Genomic DNA, 21,626 nt, shown 5'->3' with positions numbered 1-21,626 from the left:
TCCCTGAAGAGGAATGTTGCATTTGGATGCACTGTTCTTTGTGGAGTGCGTTTGGGCTGAGCACTGTTCAGGGAGTTGGAAGGCAGAGGCTGCTACTAATTCCCTGCTGGTTCCAATTGCAGGCATCCAGTCATAAAGATTCCAGGGGCCCGGAGCCACCCGGCACAGCCGCCTGGCAGGCTCCTAGCAGGAGACGGAGCAGGAGTGAAAGAAGAAGCCAAATGCAGAAACCGTTGCTCTCTAGTCCAGGTGAGCAGGAACGGGGAGAGAGGTGGGCTGCAGGAGAGATGGAAGCTCCTAGAAATGGCTGGGGAGAGCCTGGCAGGCAGTGCCTGGCCCATGCAGTGCTGGGGCAGGGCTGACATTCTCTCTGCTGTGTTCTCCCTGTGCACAGGCCTTCCAAGGAGCACTGCTCTCGAGAGCTCTGGCAAAGATGATGGCATTCGGATCTTTGTGGCTCTCTTTGACTACGATCCTGTCTCCATGTCCCCTAACCCTGATGCAGCAGAAGAGGAGCTCCCATTTAAGGAGGGGCAGATCCTGAAAGTAAGAACTTAGTGAACATCTCCTACTCTATGGACCTGTCTGTTCCAGGGGAGCATAAACCTTGGGAGTTCTGCAGTTTCCTCACAAGGGAAGTAGAGGGGCAGATGCTCATATCTTCTCTCTGATGATGTTATGGAATGGCTGGAGCTGTGCCAGGGCAGGCTCAGGTTGGATATCAGGGAAAGGTTCTTCCCCCAGAGGGTGCTGGGTACTGCCAGGCTCCCCAGGGAATGGGCACAGCCCCGAGGCTGCCAGAGCTCCAGGAGCTCCAGGGGGATGCTCAGGGTGGGGTTGTTGGAGTGTCTGTGCAGGGGCAGGGGCTGGACTGGATGATCCTTGGAGGTCCCTTCCAACTCAGGATATTCCATGATTCTTTCTCTGTGTAGCTCAGTTCCTGCAGCATAAAGTCTCTTTCCCTTTGCAGGTTTGTGGAGACAAGGATGCTGATGGCTTTTACAGGGGGGAATGTGCTGGAAGGGAGGGATACATTCCATGCAACATGGTGTCAGAAGTCCCTGTGGAGAGTAGTGAGCTCAAGCAGCAACTCCTAAAGCAGGGGTTCCTGCCTGCTGACATGGAGAACCCAGGTACTCTGTGTGTGTGTGTATGTGTGTATGCTCTGCTCCTGTGGCTCTTTGCTGGAATGTTGGGAGCTCAGTCCTGCTATCTTGTGTGGCCAGTGCAGCCACCAAACCCATCTGGAGGGCTGTCCCTGGATCTGCAGCCTGATTTAGTGGCTGCTCCTTAGCAGGGGCATCTGGCTGGATGTGGGTGTTCCAAGCTCTCCGTTCATCCCTGATTCCGCTGCAGCATTTGCAGCTGCTCCTGGGCTTGAGGTGTGTGAATTCAGCACAAAGTGAGGCTGAACCTTGCTAGGGACAGGGAAACAGAAGCATTTGAAGAGCAGCTGAAGTATGTGAACAAGAGAGTTTTCACTGTGTTCCCTCCTTTGTTTTGAAAGCCTGTGAACTGAACTCTTGGGATGACTCTGCTCTTGGGTGAATCTGTGACTTGGGAATGGAAGTGTGAAAGGGGGAGGAAAGGTGTGAGACAGCAAGGTAGGCAGACAGGAGTGTACAAGGAGCAGATCTTCTGGTTGGGTTCCTCCTTACTTACTCCCTGAAGTATGTGGTCAGTGCCTTGTACACTGCAGAGGCTTTCCTGTTCCTTCCCTCTCATGTACTCAGAGAGGAGAGGGAGCAGCCCTGGGATGTGCAGCCAGCACAGCTCAGGCTGAGTCAGGCTCAGTGGCTGTGAGCTGCCCCTGCTGTGAATACTGGTGTCCCTGTGCCTCTCCCTCATGCCTTCCACCTCTAATCCTGCACTCCTCTGTGCACCCTCTGTTGCCAGTGCCAATTGTTGGATCTGCTCCACTTTTTAAAACACCAGGTTATTCCTAGTTTGGCTGGTGCCTGTTTCCCTGCCAGTTCAGCAATGAAAAACAGCACAAGGGTTGGTCATGGCAAAGGTAAGCCCTGACATTGCCTGAGCTGGGAAAAAAGCCCAAATCAACTTAAAAATAAGAAAACTCAAGGAAAAAAAAAAAAGATATCCAAATTGTTCTTTAACGGACCTTTAAGGTCCTTTCTCACCCAAACCATTCTGTTATTCTGAGGGACTGACAGTGCTCAGTTCCTAAGTGTTAGCCCTAGAAACTTGATCCTGAGGAGCACAGGGATTGAAGGAGCCTGATGTTTTCACTGTGTGATTTCTTGAATATGTTTTTAAAGGACAAACATATTTGGCCTCTCCCGTCTGAGGAGATTTGAGTAAGGTGTTTTTCACATCCATACTCTTTCTCTTGTGTGTATGCCAGAGATGGCTGGATGCCTGTGGTGGCCTGTGTCCTGCAGTGGATACACAAGAGATGCTCTGCCCTGCCCCACTGCATAGTCTTGGAAGAGTAAAGGATTTTAATAGCTCTGAGACTTCATTAAACATGACGGGTTTGAAAGTTTTGAGGAAGGTGGTGGTAGTCAATAAGGTGTGTGTGCAGGGAGGGACTGGAGGTTTGGCACTGGTGGAGACACACCTCAAATCCTAGGGGCAGTTCTCGGCCCCTCTTGGTAAGGACACTGAGGGGCTGGAGCATGTCCAGGAAAGGGAACAGAGAGCCCCAGGAGCAGCTGAGGCAGCTGGGAAAGGGGCTCAGGTGGGAGAAAAGGAGGCTCAGAGGGGACCTTCTGGCTCTGCCGAACTCCTTGACAGGAGGGGACAGCGGGTGCAGGTTGGACCTGATGGTCTTTTTCTAACTGTAGTGATTTTTTGATTCCTTAGCAGTCAGGCTGGCTGTACCTCTGCTGTTTTCCTCCTGCCATAAACCCCTGTCACAGCCTTGTAACTAAGGAAATGCCTTGGAGGGGTTGGTCTGGGCACTCCTCAGGTTCATTTGGGATTTCATCCAGTCCTGACCTTGCTCAGTGCAAGGGCTTTAGCTAGGTGTTAATGGTACAAGGTTTTATTTTGTCTTTATGGTGCTGCTTCTGAAAGCTAAGGAGCAGCAAAGTTTGTCTGCTCTGAGCTGTGGAGTGCCTAAAAGGTGTAAGTACAGTGTGGGTTTCTCTGTGTATTTGGGATGTGGATCACAGCTCATCTGAGTCCACATATGAGGCCCAGAGGGCTTTGCCCACAGAAATCCTGTTGTCAGCCTCCCAGGGGAGGCATGTCATCTCTGTCCCTTGTTCACTATTCAAGATGCTTCTCACTTTCCATTCACTGTCTGTTTCTCTTGTCTATTTATTTGCTTTTTTGGTGTTTTTATTAAGGAAATGGCACATTTTCTCCACCTCCACGCCGCCAAACCGTCCCTCCTCCAAAACCCAGACGCTCCAAGAAAGGTCTGTCACCCACTGCTTCCTCTTTGGCTGTTGCTATAGGATTACAGACTGCATTGAACTTTTACTACTTGCTTTCAGGACCCTCAGATGTTTATATGACTGCTAGGAAGTGGAAAGAGAGCCCATCCCTGTGCTGGTGTTAAGTTTTTAACAGTGATGTCTTTTATAGTTTGGAGGTTGACCTGTGCTTCTTACGTTCCTGAGTCCTGGTTACTGGTGTAGACTTTGAGTTGCATGAACAGTTTGCTTCTGTTGCTTGCTGTCTTGATGTTCTTTTTACTGTTTATCAGTTGTGTCATGTGGTCACTTTTGGAGATGAGCTCTTACTGATGAGGCATTTTCTTCCCCCAGCAGGGCTGGACAAGCAGGAGTGCAAGTCTCAGCCAGGTTAGAAGTGCTTTTACTGGGGAGTAGGTAATGCATGATCAAATTACAGATGTGTTTTGTGGTTAAGGGCCAGTGTGACACACTGTGGTGCTGCTTCTAAGCACTGTAACAAAAGGTTTTAGTTCTTTTTGTTTAGTGGTGGGTGCAGAACGGTTTGGGTGAGCAGGAGGTGCTTGCAGGGGGAGTGCACCAGTTGTTTTGCTGTGGGAGGAGCAGGGCAGTCTCTCACTCATCACTTGCTGTGGTCCCTATGATCCAAGGGACCCTGAGAGGGTGCTCCCTCTTCTGAGGTGCATCATCTGTTGATATCCAGAGGCCACGTGTGCAAACCCTTTGCCAGCCTATCCAGTGCTGACCCAAAGGAGGGTTTAAATCCATGAATGTGTGTTTTCTGTAGCACCAGGCTTGGCTTTTGTAGGCTCAGGGCAGGTCTGTAGGTAATGGTTTTAAGCAGGCAGGAGATTGTGGATGGCAAGGCCTAGACTTCCCTGTGTGCTGGTCCCTGGCTCTTGGAGGATAAATTTTGTAGCTTAATAGCAGAACATTGTGTAGTGGGAGGAGACATGTCCTTTCAAGACACTCTAAAGAGACAGCTGTTCTCTCTGTGTGTGTGTGAGTAAATAGGAAAAGTAAAATAAAACATTCCTGTACATATAAACAGAGCACCAGGATGAGGGAATGGGGGGATGTCCCCACTTTTGTGCTTATAAGATGATGAAGAAGATCAGGAAACTGCTTTATCAAATGCCTCCAAAGACTCTCTCCGCTCAGTTCCCCCCAGTATTCTTTTTTTGTTCAGACCACTAGAAGAATGGTGAAGGAGTTGCTGTGATTTGGGATTTTGTCCTAGTATTTCCATCTAAGAATATTTTATTTTTCTCCTGCAGGGCAGAAACATAAAGACATTGAAGCAGAGCTGCTGACTCCTTGCAGGATGGTGGCTGCCTTTGACTACAATCCGAAGGAGAGCTCTCCGAACACAGATGTGGAGGTAACCACCAGCTGCTCCCCCCTTTCCAGAGGTTTCTTCTTCCTATCTCTTTTTCCATTCTCTCTCAAGACATTCAGCACATTGGTCCAACCAGAGTCTTAGTGAAACTGTGTGAGTATTCATTTCATCCTTTAGTGATCAGACAGGACTGAGCAGATCTGGGGCAGGAGGATGCAGTTCCTACTGGTAGCAACTGATCCAGGAAACACTCTGGGAAAAGGAAAAACCTGCTTAAGTGTTTGAAAGCACTTTTGACACTTAATTTGAGCATGACTTTAGTGTTAAGTATCTTTGTAGGTCTTTGTTCAAGCAAAAATATTTCGCTCCAGTTTAATATACTAGTTTGCAAAGTTCTTGTTTTCAAGTAATTCCTACATATAGAATCACAGAATCATGGAATGGAATGGGTTGGAGGAGATCTTAAAGCCCATCTCATCCCACCCCCTGCCATGGGACACCTTCCAGTAGACCGGGTTGTTCCTTCTGGCCTGGCCTTGGACAGGTCCAAGGATGGGAAGGGGTATAATCTAAATAGGGAAGGATACAATCCAAACAGTAATTTTGTGGATAAATTTGTTCCAGGTAGAAAGGTGGCAATGCAGAATCCTTTCTGCAAAAGGAGATGAGCACAAGCTCTGTTCTCTGTTCCTCCAAGCTGTGTTAGCTCTCTGAGCAAACATAAACATGGGGTTTGGATTCCCATCCTTTCCCTTCATCCACCAAGGAGTGTCTGGCCAACAGAGGGCACAGTTCAGGGAATGCTTGCCTCCCAGGCTGTGTCTCCTGCCCAGAGAGACACAGCTAAGGACAGTGTTTTAGGATGGTGGAATATCTTGGGAGAGACACAACGTGGGCATATATCCAACCTTTGAACCCTTGTCACTGAGGAGGTGACTGTGCTTCTGTGCTTTTTGCAGTGATTTGCTCTTGTAGAATTTTTGGACAAGAGCTTAAATTACTGAAACAAGCTGGTAGAGTTCTGTGGGAGATGCTCCACAGGAGCAACCTGCAGCCTCAAGAGATTAAATTGAAGACTAGGGATATATTATGGTAAATATATTGGAAGTAGATCACTTCCAGCTGACACCTGTGAAGTGCCAGAGTGTCTTAAGTGGGACTCAGCCTGTATGGAGCCTCCACTGGGCAGCTTTTTTCATTAAAAGAGACTGGTGACACCTTTGTCTTTAGCCTTATGCCCCATGGAGCATGTGCTGGGGTGTCTGACAGAACAGAGTGTGTGACAGCGAAGGGTCACTGTGTGCTGTGCTCCTGTTCTGTGTCCAGGTTAAACCACCCTGTTTGTATGAATTCCTGCTAGTGACTAATCCCTAAGTGCTCCATACAGAACAGGCTTATCCAAGGGATCAGGATTTGTAATTCTATTTAAAGAAATTAAAGGTATTTCTGGTGCTTGCTGAGCTTGTCCTCAGTGCACCGTTCCAGAGCAGGTGGTAGGTACTATTTTGAAACCTTATTAAAATTGGTTTTAAAATGGGCTTTGCTCTTGTCTTAATTTATTAAATGCTTCCCTAGCAATGAATTCCAGAGTTATCCACTTCAGTTTCCCTCATGCATCCTGGTCCTGCAAGGCCAAACACAGTGGGCTCCCTCCCCTGAAGCGAGATTGGGCAAGAAGCTGAGAGGAGCCTGTGTTCCTGGTGAGTAATTCCAGGCACTGCTTTTCCTGTCACGTCTGTTCTCTGGCTCTTTGCAGGCTGAACTGACCTTCAGTGCTGGGGACGTTATCACTGTCTTTGGGTCCATGGATGATGATGGATTCTACTATGTAAGTGCAGGGCTTGGGAAGGTCCTGTGGGTACACTGGAAAGTGTTGGAGTTCATGGAGTGGCAGGGAAGCAGAAATCAGGGCACAATGTATCCTGCTTTTGAGAAAAACATAAACCCCTCTCTACTTAGTGCAGGGCAACCTGTTTCTGGAGCTCAGTTCTCCTGCTGTAAATCCAATAATTCAGAGTCTTGGAATGGTTTGAGGAAAGGACCTTAAAGCTCATCCTGTTCCACCCCCTGCCAGGGGTAGGGACACCTTCCACTGTCCCAGGCTGCTCCAAACCCTGTCCAACCTGGTCTTGGATGCTTCCAGGGATCCAGGGGTTGCCACAGCTTCTCTGGGCAGCCTGTGCCAGGGCCTCAGCACACTCACAGCCAGGAATTCCTTCCCAATATCCCATCTATCCCTGCCCTCTGGCAGTGGGAAGCCATTGTCCCTTGTCCTGTCCCTCCATCCCTTTTCCCCAGTCCCTCTCCAGCTCTCCTGGAGCTCCTTTAGGCCCTGGAAGGGGCTCTGAGGTCTCCCTTGGAACCTTTTTTCCTTCAGGTGAGCCCTGGGTTATCCCAGTTTGGCTCCAGAGCAGAGGGGCTCCAGCCCTGGGAGCATCTCTGTGGTCTTTAAACATCCCAGTGGTTCTGAGTTTATTTTTTGGTATCAATTTGCCTGCAGGTTTCCCAAAGCCTTGCCTGCATTTTTCCACGCACACACCAGCTGAACTAGCACCTGCTCCGAGCTAACATTTCACCCGACACTTGGACACTTGGGTCAGAGGCTGGAATGGTGATCCAAGTAAGCAGACATATTCTTGGGGCTGTGCCTGCCCTCCAGCTGTGAGCCCAACTTGAGCCTTTTCCCTTGGATCATCCACCTTTTCCTGCATGGGAAACACATGTGCCTTCACACATCTGACTTGAGGTTGAGCTCCAGGTTAAGTCTGAAGGCATCACTGAGAATGTTTTGTTTGATCCTTTTATAGTGTTGGACAAGCAGCATTGCTGTGGTGGGTGTTGTCTCAGCCAACCACCTCCTGTTGAACTGGACAAATATTTGTAGGAGTGCAGTACTGAAGCTCTGGGCCCCTGTGATCATGGTTGCAATGCCTACAGGACATTGTACCAGTACTGCCTCATTCTATAAAGACATCACTAAATACCAGGGCAAATCAAAGGCCTCTAGGGCACCTGTGGCACAGTCATATTGCAGTATGGTAGTGGAGATTTTGAGTTTGTAGAAATCACCTTTGTCACAACTTGCTGTCATCTCTTCTTCCTTTACTCTCTTCTCTATTTCTGTGCTCTGAACTGTTCCACAACTAAGCAAGGATGTGAGTTCTGGAATTTTCTGAGGATCCTCCCTATGTGGGTGTGTTCTGGACTTGTCTCAGCCTACAGCCCAACCTTCTCTGCAGGGCACTGCACCTCAGGTTGTTATTTATGTCTCCAGGAAAGCTGATGTGAGAATTGAATGTTGATCTTGCAGGGAGAGCTGAACCAACAGAGAGGGCTTGTCCCATCCAACTTCCTGGAAGCTATCCCTTTGGATGGCAGCATGGCCAAGGAATTCCATTCAAAAGAGAAAGAAGCTTCTCCACTGAGTGCTGAGAGCCAGGTGAGATGTGTGACTGCATGGCATTGCCATCCAGGCTGGGATGTGGCTGGAGCCTGGGCATTGCATGGCATGCAGCACCCATGGGATCACTGAACTTACTGCATGCAGCCTGTTCATCCCAAGGGAGTGCCAGGAGCTCTTCCCAAAGACTTACTTGTAGTGCAGAAAGTGGCACAAAACAACACCTGCTGGGGTGTGCTCAGTGTGGTCAGGGAGGCAAGTAGTATTCAAATCCTACCAGCAAATTGCTTAGATCCACTGAAAGGTCAGTGGGAAAATCCTACTGGAAGGAAAGGTTCAAACAGATCCCCAGGCACGTGAAATTCCTTAAATATTATTATATCCATGCCAAGGAGTTCTGGAATTAGCAACACCCAAACACCAATGTTCTTCCATGCACCCCAAGTTAGATATATCTTAATCCAGGCTGAGGTGCTTCTGGATAAATTCAAAACACACTGGGGAGTTCCCCAAACAGATCTGGGAGAAGGATCCTATGGTTTCAAAAGCATTCCCCACTGTCAAGGAATTCAAAGGTTTAATTAACCCCTTGCATTTTATTGCTGAGACTCTTGGAATAAAGGCTTAAGTGGGAGACTGGGGTCATGTCAGGGGCTGAGGCTAAAAGTGCAGCAGCTCCTTTGTCATTCCTGGATCCCCAGTGCTGTCTCACTGTGGAGGGAGGCAGGAGGGACCTAGCTTGGTCCCACCTCACACAGGCTCAACCTTCAATCCTTCTCGGGAGGTTGTTGGCACTGTCATGTGGTGTCAGGCCCTCATGAATCAGAGCAGGTTGGCTTGGAGCCATCCTTAGGGAACTCGGTGGCCCTGAATCCCTGATTCCTACTCTGTTGAACTCCCTAGTGCTGCCATCCCAGCTTTCTGCTCTCTGCAGCATTTCTTGGCCTTTTTTTCATGCTCAGCTCTTCCTGTTCTCTGTATTTGTATCTCCGTCTTCAAATGCTGCCTGGTCTTCTTCACCTCAGCCCTCTCCCTTGCTTCCAAGCATTCCAGGCTTTGTGGGTACAGGTTTTGTCTTCTCAGGCAGAGCAGCCTGGCTCAGATAATGAGGTTTGTGGGCAGCTTGTTGGATCATCTGCTGACCTCAGCAGCTCTCTGGGGTCCTTGTACTTTCCTGTTGGGAATACTGGTCCTTGCTAGGGAATCACAGGTTAATCAGCTGTTACTGCCAGGGTTTAAGAGCCCAGAGGTCACCCAACTCTAACATCCCTGGGGGTTAACAGGGATACAGAGTGGGGTTCTTTCTTCAGTTTCCCTCTCAAAATTATTTACTCTTACCAACTGACTCATCTGTTGAAATAGAGGGTGCCAAAAGGGGACCTCAACCAGTAAAATAAAGGTGGAATTCTAAGTGTAATTTAGTGCAGATCTTCCGCTTCCCTCTGGCATCAACTAGCAGCCACAGGGCCTGTTTCAGATTCCAGGGGTTGTTATTCTAGCCCCAGCCCACATCCTCCCAGGGACCAGGGAGAGTTCAGGTAACTTTATCTGCCACTGGCAGGTGTGAAGGGTTTGCAAAGCGAAATCCACTTTCCACTCTGTTCTCTGCTGCTGAGTTCAGCGGGTGACTGATGCCCTGTGCAGCACTTTGGCCCACATACCCCTGCATGCTGAAGGGTGGAAGCTCTTTTCCTATGTTTCATGACATTTTTTTAAACAGAAGTGCCTTTCAGGTGTGTTAAAGACAACCCATATAAAATAGACACGTTTCAGGTTTGCCTGCCCTTCAAACCTTTCCACTTGTCTCTAGTCCTCTGTGCCTGAGATCCAAGGGAGCCTCCCCTTACACTGGCTCTGACTTTTGGGTGCGCAGAGCAGGAGCCTGTTGGGTTTGGTAGTTTTGCTACTCTCCTGATCCATTAACTGCTGTTCTCTGTCTGTAGTTGAAGGACTGGAAAATTCAGATAATGATGATTAAACCAATTTTATTTCAGTGGGAATCAGCTTGAGCTCCCTAGGCATGACTGTGGCTGCTTCTGCATAGTGCCAGCCTGGCTCCTGCTATCTCCCTGCTTCTCCTGGACACCTGTCCCAGGGGATTCTGGCTCAGCACCCCCAGCACTCCTCCCATTTGTGCTTTGCAATCCAGACCTGTCTAAAAAGCTTCCAAACAGGAAGGGCATGTTTGCCCCCTTTTAAAAGTGGTATATTTACCCTGCTCAGAGACAAAGTGGGATTAATTAACTGCATTTAAGTGTGTTTGATGATTCCTGAAGACGCAGAGCCTGACCCCACAGTGGTTTTCGTTGTCACAGCAATCACAACATCCCAACTTGTGGGCAGAAAACCTTATGGGAAAAGCAGAAGAAAGAAATACCTCCTGTGAAACAGACATATTCCATATCCATCCCTGAGCTGGAATGAACTTTCCCCGTGATACAGTCATGCCTGAGGCTTTCCAAATTCCTGGAGCACTTTCACCCCACAGAGTTAAGGAAAACTTGCTTGTTCAACTTGCTGTTAGCAGACCAGGCTCCCTGCAAATTCCCAGTTCCAGCTTGAGCCCTGGCACTTCAGGGGGGATGTGTGTGTACCATGGCAGAGCTTTGGACTTGGTTACAGCTTGTTCCAGTTGCAACAGAAGCTTCTCCATGAGTGATTTTTAAATCACTTGTAATTTCTTGGATGTGATGTTCTTACATTACCTGTTCTTCACACTTCCCTTCTCCCTGCTGCCCTACCAAAGACCTGAAAATAAGGACAATTTATTTCCAAATTGAACTGGGGAAGGTGGATTATTTTTAATTATTTCTGAGTAAATCTTAAAATGCTGGCAACTGAAAAGGTGAAGCAATTGAACTTACAAACTGACAACATTTTGGGATTAGAATAAACAAGCAAAAACAGCATAAAGGGGAGAATCCAAGAAGTTCTGGTCACAGCCAGGGCCCAAAACACTCATGCTTACCAACTCAGAGCAGCTGCTTTAACACTGTTCCTGTTGATGGAATATTTTTCCATTACTAACATGTGGTTTCTGTCAAAGACTGATTATAAAGCACCTTCAGAAAGTGTTTGATTCTAACTGATTTCATGTATTTATTTCTGCCTGTGTTATGCACCCGGGACGGTTTTTTTCTTCAGAGAATGAGGAAGAGAAGAGTCCAGTGATAGATATGAATGATACATAGAGAGAGCAACCATGTAAGTGTGTGAGACCTTCAACCTCCCACTCAGCCCAGCACCTCAAAGGCTCCTGCACCTGGAGTTGGCTCCTGTTCTTGCTTGTAGTTTGACAGGCCGGTTTGGGGCTGTGGTGGCAAATCCACCTTCAGGTCTGATGTTAGACCTTTCACTGCCACCTGAGTTCTGTGGTAAAGACCAACCATTCAGCACATGAAGTGCAGTTGGCTGTAACAATTATCTGGTGGTTTGGGGACCAGGATGGGACTGTGCTGGATATTCAGGTTTGGGAAGGACCTGCTTTGTAATTCAGCTTGGGTCTTCTGTTCGCTTCAACAGCCAGAGCATCGTTTGGCCTTTGCAAGGTCCTCCTCAGTCTGAGCACACTTCATGTTCAGCCTGGGGCTTTTTCCCTCTGGATTTTACTCCTTCCTGAGAATAGTCCTGAAAAACTGCCCACCATCCATTTAAGAAAATAGTAACATGTTGGCCCTAAAACCAACCTTGTTCAGATAATTGTTCTGGGGACGGGTGGGTGAGACCTCTGGTTTTGGGGGCCAGTGGGTGCAGTCTTTGTTTTCCTTAGTTTCAAATGCTTGTTTTTCAGAAATTGTGTTAATCACTAACACCTGAGAGAGTACTAAAACCATCCCTGAAAACTGACATCATTCTTGTGTTTATCGCTCTAATAACTTGTATGAGGATTTTGACAGAGCAGTTTTTCCTTTGTTTCTCTTAGAGAAGAGCCTCCAATTTTCGCATGATTTTTCTCTTACCACATGAATCTGTGAGCTGGTTCTGTTGCTTTCCTGACACACAGAGACTTCTGAGAAGAGGAGAATTTGTTTGTGGGGTCTCTTCAGGTCTGTCCTGAAACTGTTCCACCTTTACCGAAAAAGTGTTTTCCAATGGTGCAGGGACAGAGCCTCCACTGCCCTGACTGCACAGGGGCCTTTACATCCCTCCTACATCACTCCCTGAGTGTTGGTGAGCCCCTTCTGGTGCTAGCCCACTGCTTTTGGACATTTTATCCAAGGATTCTTTGTTGCACAAATCATAGTTTCTGGAGCAGAACTTGGGGATTCTTTCTTTTGCTCCCAGCTAAGAGTGGGTTCCAATTTAGCCTCCCCTGGCTTTCGTTGTCTCTTTGCCTCCATAAATCTTGCATTTCTGGCTGCAGATGGTTCATCTGGATTTATCTGGGTTTACTCCTCGACTCCTCTGACTCCCTGACTAACACTGGGCTTATCAGCACCAAGTGCTGTTCTTTGTACAGTGGAGCTGCCAGGATAGACAGAGGTTGCAGCTGTTGCTGCAGCATTGGTTGGAGTGGACCTTCCAGGCAGAGTGCAGCTTTCCCAAGGGCCAGCCTAGGTCATCCATCAGCATGTGTGACATCCTGCAGCATGTCCTGGGCAGTAGCTGGCCTTAGGGCACAGTGCTGCACACCTGGAGTGTTGCAAGAGTGCCTTGGAAAGCAACATGTTCAGGTGAATGGAGAGTGTGAGCTCAGGAAAAGTCAGCTGTTGGATTGGTTACCATCATGGGGAGAGGCAGAGAGGAGTTCCATCTCTGTCCTGTAGTTCAGGTAGGGGAGAGTCTGATGGCACTGGCACAACTCAGTGATTGCTGTGAGGAAGAAGTTGACTCAGCTTTGTGGAGTTGGGAGAGGTCACAAATTCACTCCAAATGGAGCTCCCTGTGCTCCTGCTCACTCAGGACTGACTCCATGGGTATTGTAGGTGCTGAGTCTGACCCAGAGCAGAGGTTTGTGCTCATCCTGGGCCAGAAGTGCTTCATGCCTGCAGCAGCCTGAATCAGCCCAGCTTCCACCTGTGAGGGGAGGAGAGGTCACAGCTATTGGGTGCTCCTGGTCCCAAAGGAGGTGGGTGCTGAACCAGCAGTAGGGTGGTAGAGCAGGGCTGCTTTGATTTTCCACCCCAGGAGACTTTAAATAAAGTCGCCACAGGGCATGAGCATGGCTGGCTGGAGTGAGGCAGCAGTGCTTTGAGCTCTGCTTCTGCCTTATTCAGCTGCTTGCCCTGGACACAGAGCGGGACCACGACCAGGCACATCCAGTCCTGCCCAGGGGCTGCTGCTGAGGTCTTCACACAGTTCCCAGCTGGAGTCTGATCTTCAGGAGTGCTTCCACTCAGGCAGAGAGTCCTGCTGACACTGTCACCATCTCACATTCTCTCTGGCGGCTTTGGCTCCTGCACACCTGTGAGTGACTTGGTGGGGCCCAGGTAGAGGGATGCTGAGGGTGTGATGTTCCAGTGTCAAAGGACTCTTCCCTGGCACAGGTCCAGCCACTCTCACCTTGTGTTTTGGGGAATGCCAAGACGGGATGTACAGCTGGAGCTTGGAAGCTGTTGGTTTGTGAAAGCTGTCTGGAAGAGAAGGCAGTGAGTCTAAGGCTCTCCTAGGCCTCAGAAACCCAGAGCCTCTTCCCTGAGGAGCTTCACAGCCTATTGGGAAAGCTTGACCTGCCAGACTGGTAATTGTCACTGTCTGGACAGCTAAGCCTAGTGAGAGGAGATTGTGGAAGGAAGGCTGCTGATAGGAACTGATCTCTTGGTGCTTTGTGAAGAGCAAACTGAGCTCAGGACTAGGGCACATTCTGATTTCCAGAGGGAACAGCACTATTTGAGACTGGTGGGTCCCAATTAACCATCTCAAGCACTCGGGAACATTCCTGTGTGCCACTTGATCCAGGATTTCTCCATGTCCTGCTCCATTTCTCCATGTCCTGATGCCACTGCAGAGCACCAGACTTGGCTTTCTGCCCCTCCTGCCTCTGGATCTGCTGGATGCTGAGCAGCCTTGCCGGACCCCCAGTTCCTCTTCCTACCATGGCTACGGTTGAGAAGCCTCAGTGCTTAGCCAGTCTTCTTGATCTTCTGGAGGTCTTGCAGAGCACTTGTTCTTATGAAATTTGGTTTTGTTAATGTCCTGGCTTCTATCCCAGAGCATGCTGGGAGCCCAGCGGGCTCCATGGCTGAGGCATCCATGGACTCATCAGTACCTGTCCCCATCCATGCTCTCAGGAGCTGATTCACTTACTTAGCTGTGGAGCAGCATCTTTTAACATATACTTAGTGGGTCTTTTGTGCTGTTCTGTTCTTAGCCTAAAGTTCAGAAATTTCAGGAATTCTTAGCTAAGGAAGGGTCTGGGTTGTAAGTACAAAATTTAAATCCACTGGAAGCTTCCTAAGTGGAACTGCATAGAGGAGAGAAGGCCAGGTTCTCTGGCTGAGGTTTATGTTGGTGTGATCTCCTTCAGCAGCTCTAACTTGGGCTTTTGTCTTTTGTCTTCTCTCTTTCCCACCCAGCTAAATCCAGATGGGTCTGTTGATCAGAGCGACTCCTCTCCATCTCCTCCTCTGCCAGCACCTTCCTGCCTTGTCCCAGGCAAGCAGAGTCCAGAGCAGGCATCGCTGGACCTCCTCACCTGCAGTGATGCACCTGGGCAGAGGAAAAAGAAGAGAGGCTTCTTCTTCAAAGGGAAAAACCTCTTCAAAAGACTTGGGTCCAATAAGAAAAACTAACAAGGGGTTTGTTTATTCCATCCAGGCTGCCAACACAGCCCCAGAGACTGAGAGTTCAGGAGAAGCCCTCTGCAATAAGCTGATTATTTTCATAGGGAAGAAGTATATGTTGAATAGAGAAAATTCTGGAGGGTGTGGGAGCTGAAAAAGTGTGAGGTGTGAGGCCTCAGCTCTGGGATCCAGCATGTCCTACTCCATGCAGCCATTGGTGCACTGGTTCCCTGTAAATATTTTAATTTAATTATTATATTCTGGCTGTAAGTTAGCTAACTGGCTTTTCCCAGCAAAGCCCCAGCCCCTTAGGAGAGATCCCTTGTACCCCATACTTTGGTATTTCTCTACTCCAAAGGAGGTTGTGTGAACTCCTTCACTTCCTGCAAAGAAAATTTGCACTTTTCTGTTCCCTTTGCTGTCTCTGGGCTGATGAGCGAGTTCTTATTTGTACTGTAACCCTGTTAATATGCAGCTGTGCCTCCAAGCATCCCACACTGCCTCAGTCAGCTTCAGCACGAGGATCCCCGGGGAGGAAGGAGCTATGCCCTGGGTGGGCTGCTATCAGCTGCTCTTGCCTGGTTCACCTTGACCATGCACTGACTGGGGACTCCGCCTTATGATTTATTTATTGATTTATTTATAAATTTATTTATTTATTTACCTATTTATTTATTTATTTGTCTATCTGCCTCTCCACGGTTCTGTTCAGCTGTGTCTGTGAGCTGCTCCCGAGCCAGAGTGTTGGGAGAGCAGCACTGGGGCTGGGCAGCTTGCACTGGTTTTGTAGGAGACAGTGTGTTCCTGCAGTTGAGATGCTGCCCTGTCCAAGCATGCAGGATTTTGTATGCCATGGTTTCTGTCCCTCCCCGTGTTTCTTTCTCTGCATGTTCCAGTGGGTCCTTGTTCGGAGCAGGGCAGTTCTGTGAGCTCCGTGAGTGGTGCCAGCACAGCGGCCATGAGTGGTGGTGGTATGGTATGTTTTTATTTAATATCAAATTTTATTATAATAAAGTCTATTTTCACAAAAATACATTTTCCTTAAAAAAGCCAAAGACTCAGTGATGCTTCTTTGGGGGGATGGATGAGGGGGGAAATTATACCAACCCCATGCTCTTTGAGACTGTTGTACACCCTCTGTGTTCTCTTCTCAGAGGGACACATGTGGCTGTGGATGCTTCAGGTGTGAGGTGAGGGCAAGGGCTGAGGTGGCAGCCCTGGGGATGCAGGACACCAGGGAGGGCTGTGGGCATGAGGCTGCCCAGAGTGCCTAGGCTGGATCCCTGCACTTCCAGCTCCACTGGTGTGTGAGCGTTGGGTCAGGGGTGGGGTCCTGCACCTGAAGCCTCTGGGAATCTAGCCAAGGTGCCAGAAGTCACTCTTGGGATTTTGGGGGGATTCTGCAGGATTCCCTTGATAGGAAGGACTTGTTTAGGAAGCTGCTGTTCCCTAGAGAGAAATACTCCATGAGGATCTTGATACCACAGTAAGGCACAGTGTCCTGTGGTGGGTGGGAGTCAGGGCAAGGACAGACCAGAGGCTTTGAAAGGATGAAGATCTGCAGCTCTGCTGGAGTTTCCATGGCTTCTGGAGCAGCCTCAGTGATGAAACTCATCAGCAACTTTATCTGCAGCCTGTCCTCCCATGGAGCAAGTCATTGCTGTTCTAACTGAATTTACCAACTGGAGTTTCTTAAGTGAGTTGTTGAAGGTCTTTTCAAAGAAACTGTCATTGCTTTTATCAGTTCCTCAGGGGTTGAATTGAAGAGCAAAACTTTTAGGATGAAAAGCAGCTGCTGGAACATTCTGGGGTGTGCCCAGCACCAGAGGCCCTGTGAAGCCAGTGCCTTCCTAGTTCCCTTGCTCCTGGTGCTTCCATCTCCCAGCCCAGATGACCCTCTGGGACCACAAGGTGTGTGTTGTGTCTCTACCTCCTGTAAATTTTGCTGGGTTAGACCCAGACCCATCATTCAGCAAAGTCTCCCTAGTTCACCAGACAGGCTGTACAGCAGAGCTCAGAGAAGTCTCCATGAAAAATATTTAAGATTAAGAGCTTTAAGCTGTTATAGATAAACATGAAAAACTACAAGAAACAAAAAAAAAAAAAGGGGCAAAATAAAGATATTATGCAGATGTTCTGCTTTGCATCCTCTGCTTCTAATCGGTGTGCCACAGCTCAGGTGTGGATGGCACCTCTCTGCTTGGGGGAACTGCTGGTGGCATCAATATATTCCTGTTTCCATTCTGCATGTAAGCAGCATGTAGTCTCTGAGTGCAAGGGTTTGGTGCTTGTGGTGGTGCTCACTGGAAGCTCAGCCAGGCCCATGGCCTTTCCCATTCACCCTGGTCTGGGTGCAAGGTCACAGTCTCCAAGGAAAGTAAACATTCGAGAGACAAAGCATCTCGCAACCCCCGACTTCCATGGTTTCTGAAGCAGTTGGAGAACAATTTCTTTTTTGAGAGCAGTTTGGTGTGGTGTCTCTCAGGGTTGAGGTAGGAGTTTGTGTGTTTAACATCTTTCCCAGTGACAAAGACGCGCATGAGCACCCTGGGCAGTGTCCCGGTGACACCAAGCTGTGTTGGTGGGAGGTGCCCTCCTCACACACTGGAGGGCAGGGATGGGTCATCCATGAAAACAATCTGGACTGCCTGGAGAGGTGGAGCTGTGCAAAACTCGTGACACTTAACCAGGCCAAGTAAAAGGTCCTGCATGGAGTTGGGGCAGTCTCAAGCCCAAATACAGGCTGGGAAGAGGATGGATGGATGGATGGATGGATGAATGGATGGATGGATGGATGGATGGATGGATGGATGGAAGGAAGGAAGGAAGGAAAGCTCTCTTGAGAAGGACTTGGACATGCTGGTAGATGAGAAGCTCAACACAGAATCATAGAATGGCCAGGGCAGGGAGGGACATTGTCGTGGTTTGAGAAGTGAGTTTTTTGAGATGCTGTGGTCAAACCAATAGGTGCTCACATTTGAATATTGGCACCTGGTGTGGCCAGTGAGGACATGGATACGCCTCTGAGAACACAGGAGGGTTAAAAGCAGAGAACGCGCAGGGGGAAGCTCTCTTGGGTTCTGTCCGTGAAAGAGAACACACCTGCCCTGCCCGACTCCGAGCTGGGCAGGGGAGGGGAAGCCACGAGGCCTGAGTGAGGTAGGCCAGGCCTGGGACAGAGAAGGGAGGTGAAGGCCCCTGCAAGATCGAAGGGTGGAGGAGCACTGAGAGGCATAGGGCAGCCTCCCCCAGGAGAGAGAGAGAGAGAGAGAGAGAGAGCGCTGGTGTCAGTGCCTGTGCCACCTTGAAATTTGATAGCACGGCCAGCATGAAGGAGAAAGGGGGGGGGGGTACTGTGAAAGTTCATAGACAGGCAGAGCCTGAGATTTTTAACCCTTTTCTTAGATGATAGAAACCTTACAAATGCTGATTCCTTCTGGAGTTGAATGAGAAGAGAGATGGAGATGAGATAAGAGGAAATGGGCCACGAGAGAAGTTGAGAAAAATCCTGGGTGGGAAGAGATGATAGAGTGGCCTTTGGCTAGACTTTTCTTGTATAGCCATGGACAGAACCATTTTTTTCCTGTGACACAGAGACTGTATTTAAGGGGGAGGCAATGGCTTAGAGCCAAGAGAGTGCAGTGATGTGATGTGAAAGAGTGCATGAAAAGAGACAATGAGTGAAGAGAGTAGTGGTAGTGCCCTTCGTCTTCAGGGAAGAAGATGATCTCTGTTCTCGAGACCCCTCAGCCCCAGGGGGTGAAATTTAGGAGAGACAGGTGTCCCAAAAGTGAAAGACTGTGCTCTTTTTAGAACTGGGCAAAACACCCTTTAAAAAAGAAAACCCTAGAAGCAGCTCTGGTCCATGAGCAGTGGTGAGAGCACTGGGCATAGAAAGAAGATGTCACAATGGCAAAAGGATCTCCGGGCAGTGCCACGTGTGACATGGAAACGCAAGAGGTTCCAACTGTGATTCCAGGGGAAGCCTATGCTACAAGAAAGACTCCTCTCTCCTTGATGAACTGAGAATTGATTATCTAAAGAGTAGTAATAGACTGAGAGTTGATAATCTGAGGAGTAGATGTATTAGAAATTTGGTGGGAAGAGGAAGAGGAATGTTTTTAGAAAGTTTTTATTCCGAGTTCTGTGTTTCTCTTTATATATAGTTGTAAGTTAATAAAGTTTTTTCCCCTTTTATTCCTAAGCTGGAGCCTGCTTTGCTCTATTTCTGATCACATCTCACAGCAGACACCTGGGAGAAAATATTTTCATAGGGGCACTGGCATTGCCCCAGAGTCAAACCATGACAGACATTAAGGTCATCTGGTTCGAAACCCCTGCCATGGATGTGCCCTAGCCACATGTGTCAGAAACGCCCCATGCTCTGGGCTGATGTCCCACTATGGGCAGAACAGGAAGGGGAAATTCTGCCCCTCTGCCTTTCTCAGGTGAGACCCCACCTGCAGAGCTGCCCCAGCCCTCTGGCCAACAGCAGAAGGACCTGGAGCTGCTGGAATGAGTCCATAGAAGGCCCTGGAGCTGCTCCTGGCCTGGAGCCCCTCTGCTCTAGAGCCAGGCAGGGAGAGTTGGGGGTGTTCACCTGGAGAAGGCTCCAGGGAGAGCTCAGAGCCCCTTGCAGGGCCTGAAGGGACTCCAGGAGATTGAAGAGGGACTTTGGATAGGGGTGTGGAGTGACAGGACAAGGGGGAATAGCTTCCCACTGCCAGAGGGCAGGGATGGATGGGATACTGGGGAGAAATTGTTCCCTCTGAGGAAGAAATGGCTTCCCTGGCACAGGGTGCCCAGAGCAGCTTTGGCTGCCTGAGCGCTGGCAGTGTCCAAAACCAGGTTGGACAGGGCTTGGAGCAGCCTGGGATGGTGCAAGGTTTCCCTACCAAAGGCAGGGAGTAGAACAAGATGGTCTATAAGGTCTGTCCCAAGCCTAACCCTTCTGTGATTCTCTGAATTAAGTTCCTCATTGTGAAACACATTTCCCAGCCCTGACATGCACTAACTGTCCCGAGCCTTTGAAACATCCTCATCCTCCTTCTCTATCTGGGGCTGACACAGCAAGGGAGGGACTCAGAGCTTTGCAAATCCACCAGCTCTGCCCCTTTGCACAAGAGCCGTGCTGTGGTCTCTGTTGTGCAAACTGCTGGTTCTGGAGCTGGTTCTGGTGCTGGAGCTAGAGCTAGAGCTGGAGTTGGTGCTGAAGTTGGGACCTCAGGCAGACATTCTGCTTCTGTCTCACACTCTGAAAGGGGTGGGCTGGAGACCTCTTGAGTCCCTTGGGTTAGGGTCACCCTGAAGGCTCAGGGTCTCATTCAAGGAAGCATTATCTGAAGGGATGAAGGCCCCATCTCTGCTCTGGGTCCTGTCCTAGCACTTCACCACTATCCTCGTTCTTTTCCTACATCTGTTGGGAATTTTCTTGGCAGTACCACTTGCCATTGCCTCTTGTCCCATCCCTGCACACTCTGAACAGTTCTGTCTGCTCTGCAGCCCTTCCATGAGACAGTCAAAGTCAAGAGTAAGGCTTCCAGAGCCTTCTTCCCTCCAGGCTGACCAAAACCAGCTTTCTCCTGGGCTCAGGTGGACTCCCTCCAGGTTGTCAAAACCAGTCTGCAAACAGGACCAGCCTCACTGGGCCTCCCTGCGAGATTTGTAAGTTGTTTTGTGTTTTTCTTTAAAATATTAAAGCACCAGGACCATCATCAGTTCATGGCTCCACTTACAAGGAGGCAGCTTTGGGTATGGGGATGGTGGATTCTGGCTTTGGTGATGGGCACACCTGCAAGAGTCACTGCCAGAGGCACTGCACTACCCGTACCATTCTACAGTCACTGTGGGTCCTGTGGTGTCCATGCAGGACAGAGTCGAAGTGAAGATCTTCATCCAACCAGCCCTGGGGAGCCCTGGCCGGAACTCAGTTGCTCCCAGTCTTTTGCTGCTGATCCAAGAAGTTCTGATCCGTGAGGGCAAACACAACTGCAATGTGCAGTGAGGGGGAGCTGAGGAGCAGTTCCTCTGCCTCCCCATGTACTTCCATGCTCAAACACATTCCTCACTGATCCAGCAGTATCCCTCTGCCCTGTCAGCATTTGTCCATCAGATGCTTTTGCTCTGGGACAGGGAGAGGGGCTTTGGCCCACGGGAGAGGAGATGCTTTGCCAGCTGAGCTCCTGGTGCACCAGCACTTTGGGCAGACCAGATTCTCCAGACCAGCAGCTGGAGGATGATGCCTGTTCAAACCATCATCCCAGTGCCTTCTCCTGTGCAGGAAGAAGGAGCAGCTCTCGTGGACCCCCAGGGGATGTGGGGCAGAGCACGTCAGGAGGTGGAATGGGGGGGTGCTGGGCTCTGCAGGCGTTTCCGGCGGTAGATGTGAAAGCCTTGCTTTGACCTTTAAAAGCGGCAGAGGATGAAGAGCACCACGGGGGAAGGAACCTTGTCCCTGGAAGACACCCCCAGAAGGGCTCAAGACTTAAACCACCATGAAGTGGTCACATCTCCATCTTCAAAAATCCAGGGAAAGCTCCGGCGAAGCATCAGGCGAGCAAAGGAGCCTCCCCGGCGGGCACAGGCTGGGAGGTGAGGTGGGGTGAGCGCTGGACTGGCCTGGCCCCCAGGCCAGGGGCGTGCCCGGGGCAGCCCCGCTGATAACGCCGGGCAGATAAAAGCGGGCGCGGAAGGGCCGCTGGCCAGGAGGAGGCTGTGTGTCGCAGGTGAGAGCCCGGCTTGGGCACAGGTGCTTTTCTCTTGTGGAGAGTTTGTTTCTCTGTCGG

The 21,626-nt window shown here is 49.5% G+C and overlaps 1 protein-coding gene across 20 annotated transcripts in view; it reads left to right on the top strand.

The window, feature by feature from the left end:
* The window catches only part of TSPOAP1 (TSPO associated protein 1), a 69,056-nt gene extending 53,258 nt beyond the window's left edge, over window positions 1-15,798 (top strand). For 4 of the 20 annotated variants that reach the window (XM_059866257.1, XM_059866247.1, XM_059866256.1 and 1 more), the window contains 9 exons: window positions 123-249; window positions 395-546; window positions 971-1,133; window positions 3,312-3,383; window positions 3,735-3,770; window positions 4,658-4,761; window positions 6,476-6,547; window positions 8,030-8,158; window positions 14,635-15,798. In XM_059866257.1, the coding sequence (XP_059722240.1) occupies window positions 123-249; window positions 395-546; window positions 971-1,133; window positions 3,312-3,383; window positions 3,735-3,770; window positions 4,658-4,761; window positions 6,476-6,547; window positions 8,030-8,158; window positions 14,635-14,850 (1,071 nt within the window). In that variant the 3' untranslated portion in view covers window positions 14,851-15,798. Of the gene's footprint in view, window positions 1-122; window positions 250-394; window positions 547-970; window positions 1,134-3,311; window positions 3,384-3,734; window positions 3,798-4,657; window positions 4,762-6,294; window positions 6,420-6,475; window positions 6,548-7,219; window positions 7,340-8,029; window positions 8,159-10,434; window positions 11,024-11,263; window positions 11,324-14,634 lie in introns of those variants that run through there. The other 16 variants (XM_059866253.1, XR_009489203.1, XM_059866246.1 and 13 more) reach the window with 16 other exon arrangements.
* Window positions 15,799-21,626: the final 5,828 nt, after the last annotated feature.

Source organism: Haemorhous mexicanus, chromosome 22 (assembly GCF_027477595.1).
Source record: "Haemorhous mexicanus isolate bHaeMex1 chromosome 22, bHaeMex1.pri, whole genome shotgun sequence".
Taxonomy (NCBI): Eukaryota; Metazoa; Chordata; class Aves; order Passeriformes; family Fringillidae; genus Haemorhous; species Haemorhous mexicanus.
This window is presented reverse-complemented; position numbering and strand designations above follow the sequence as displayed.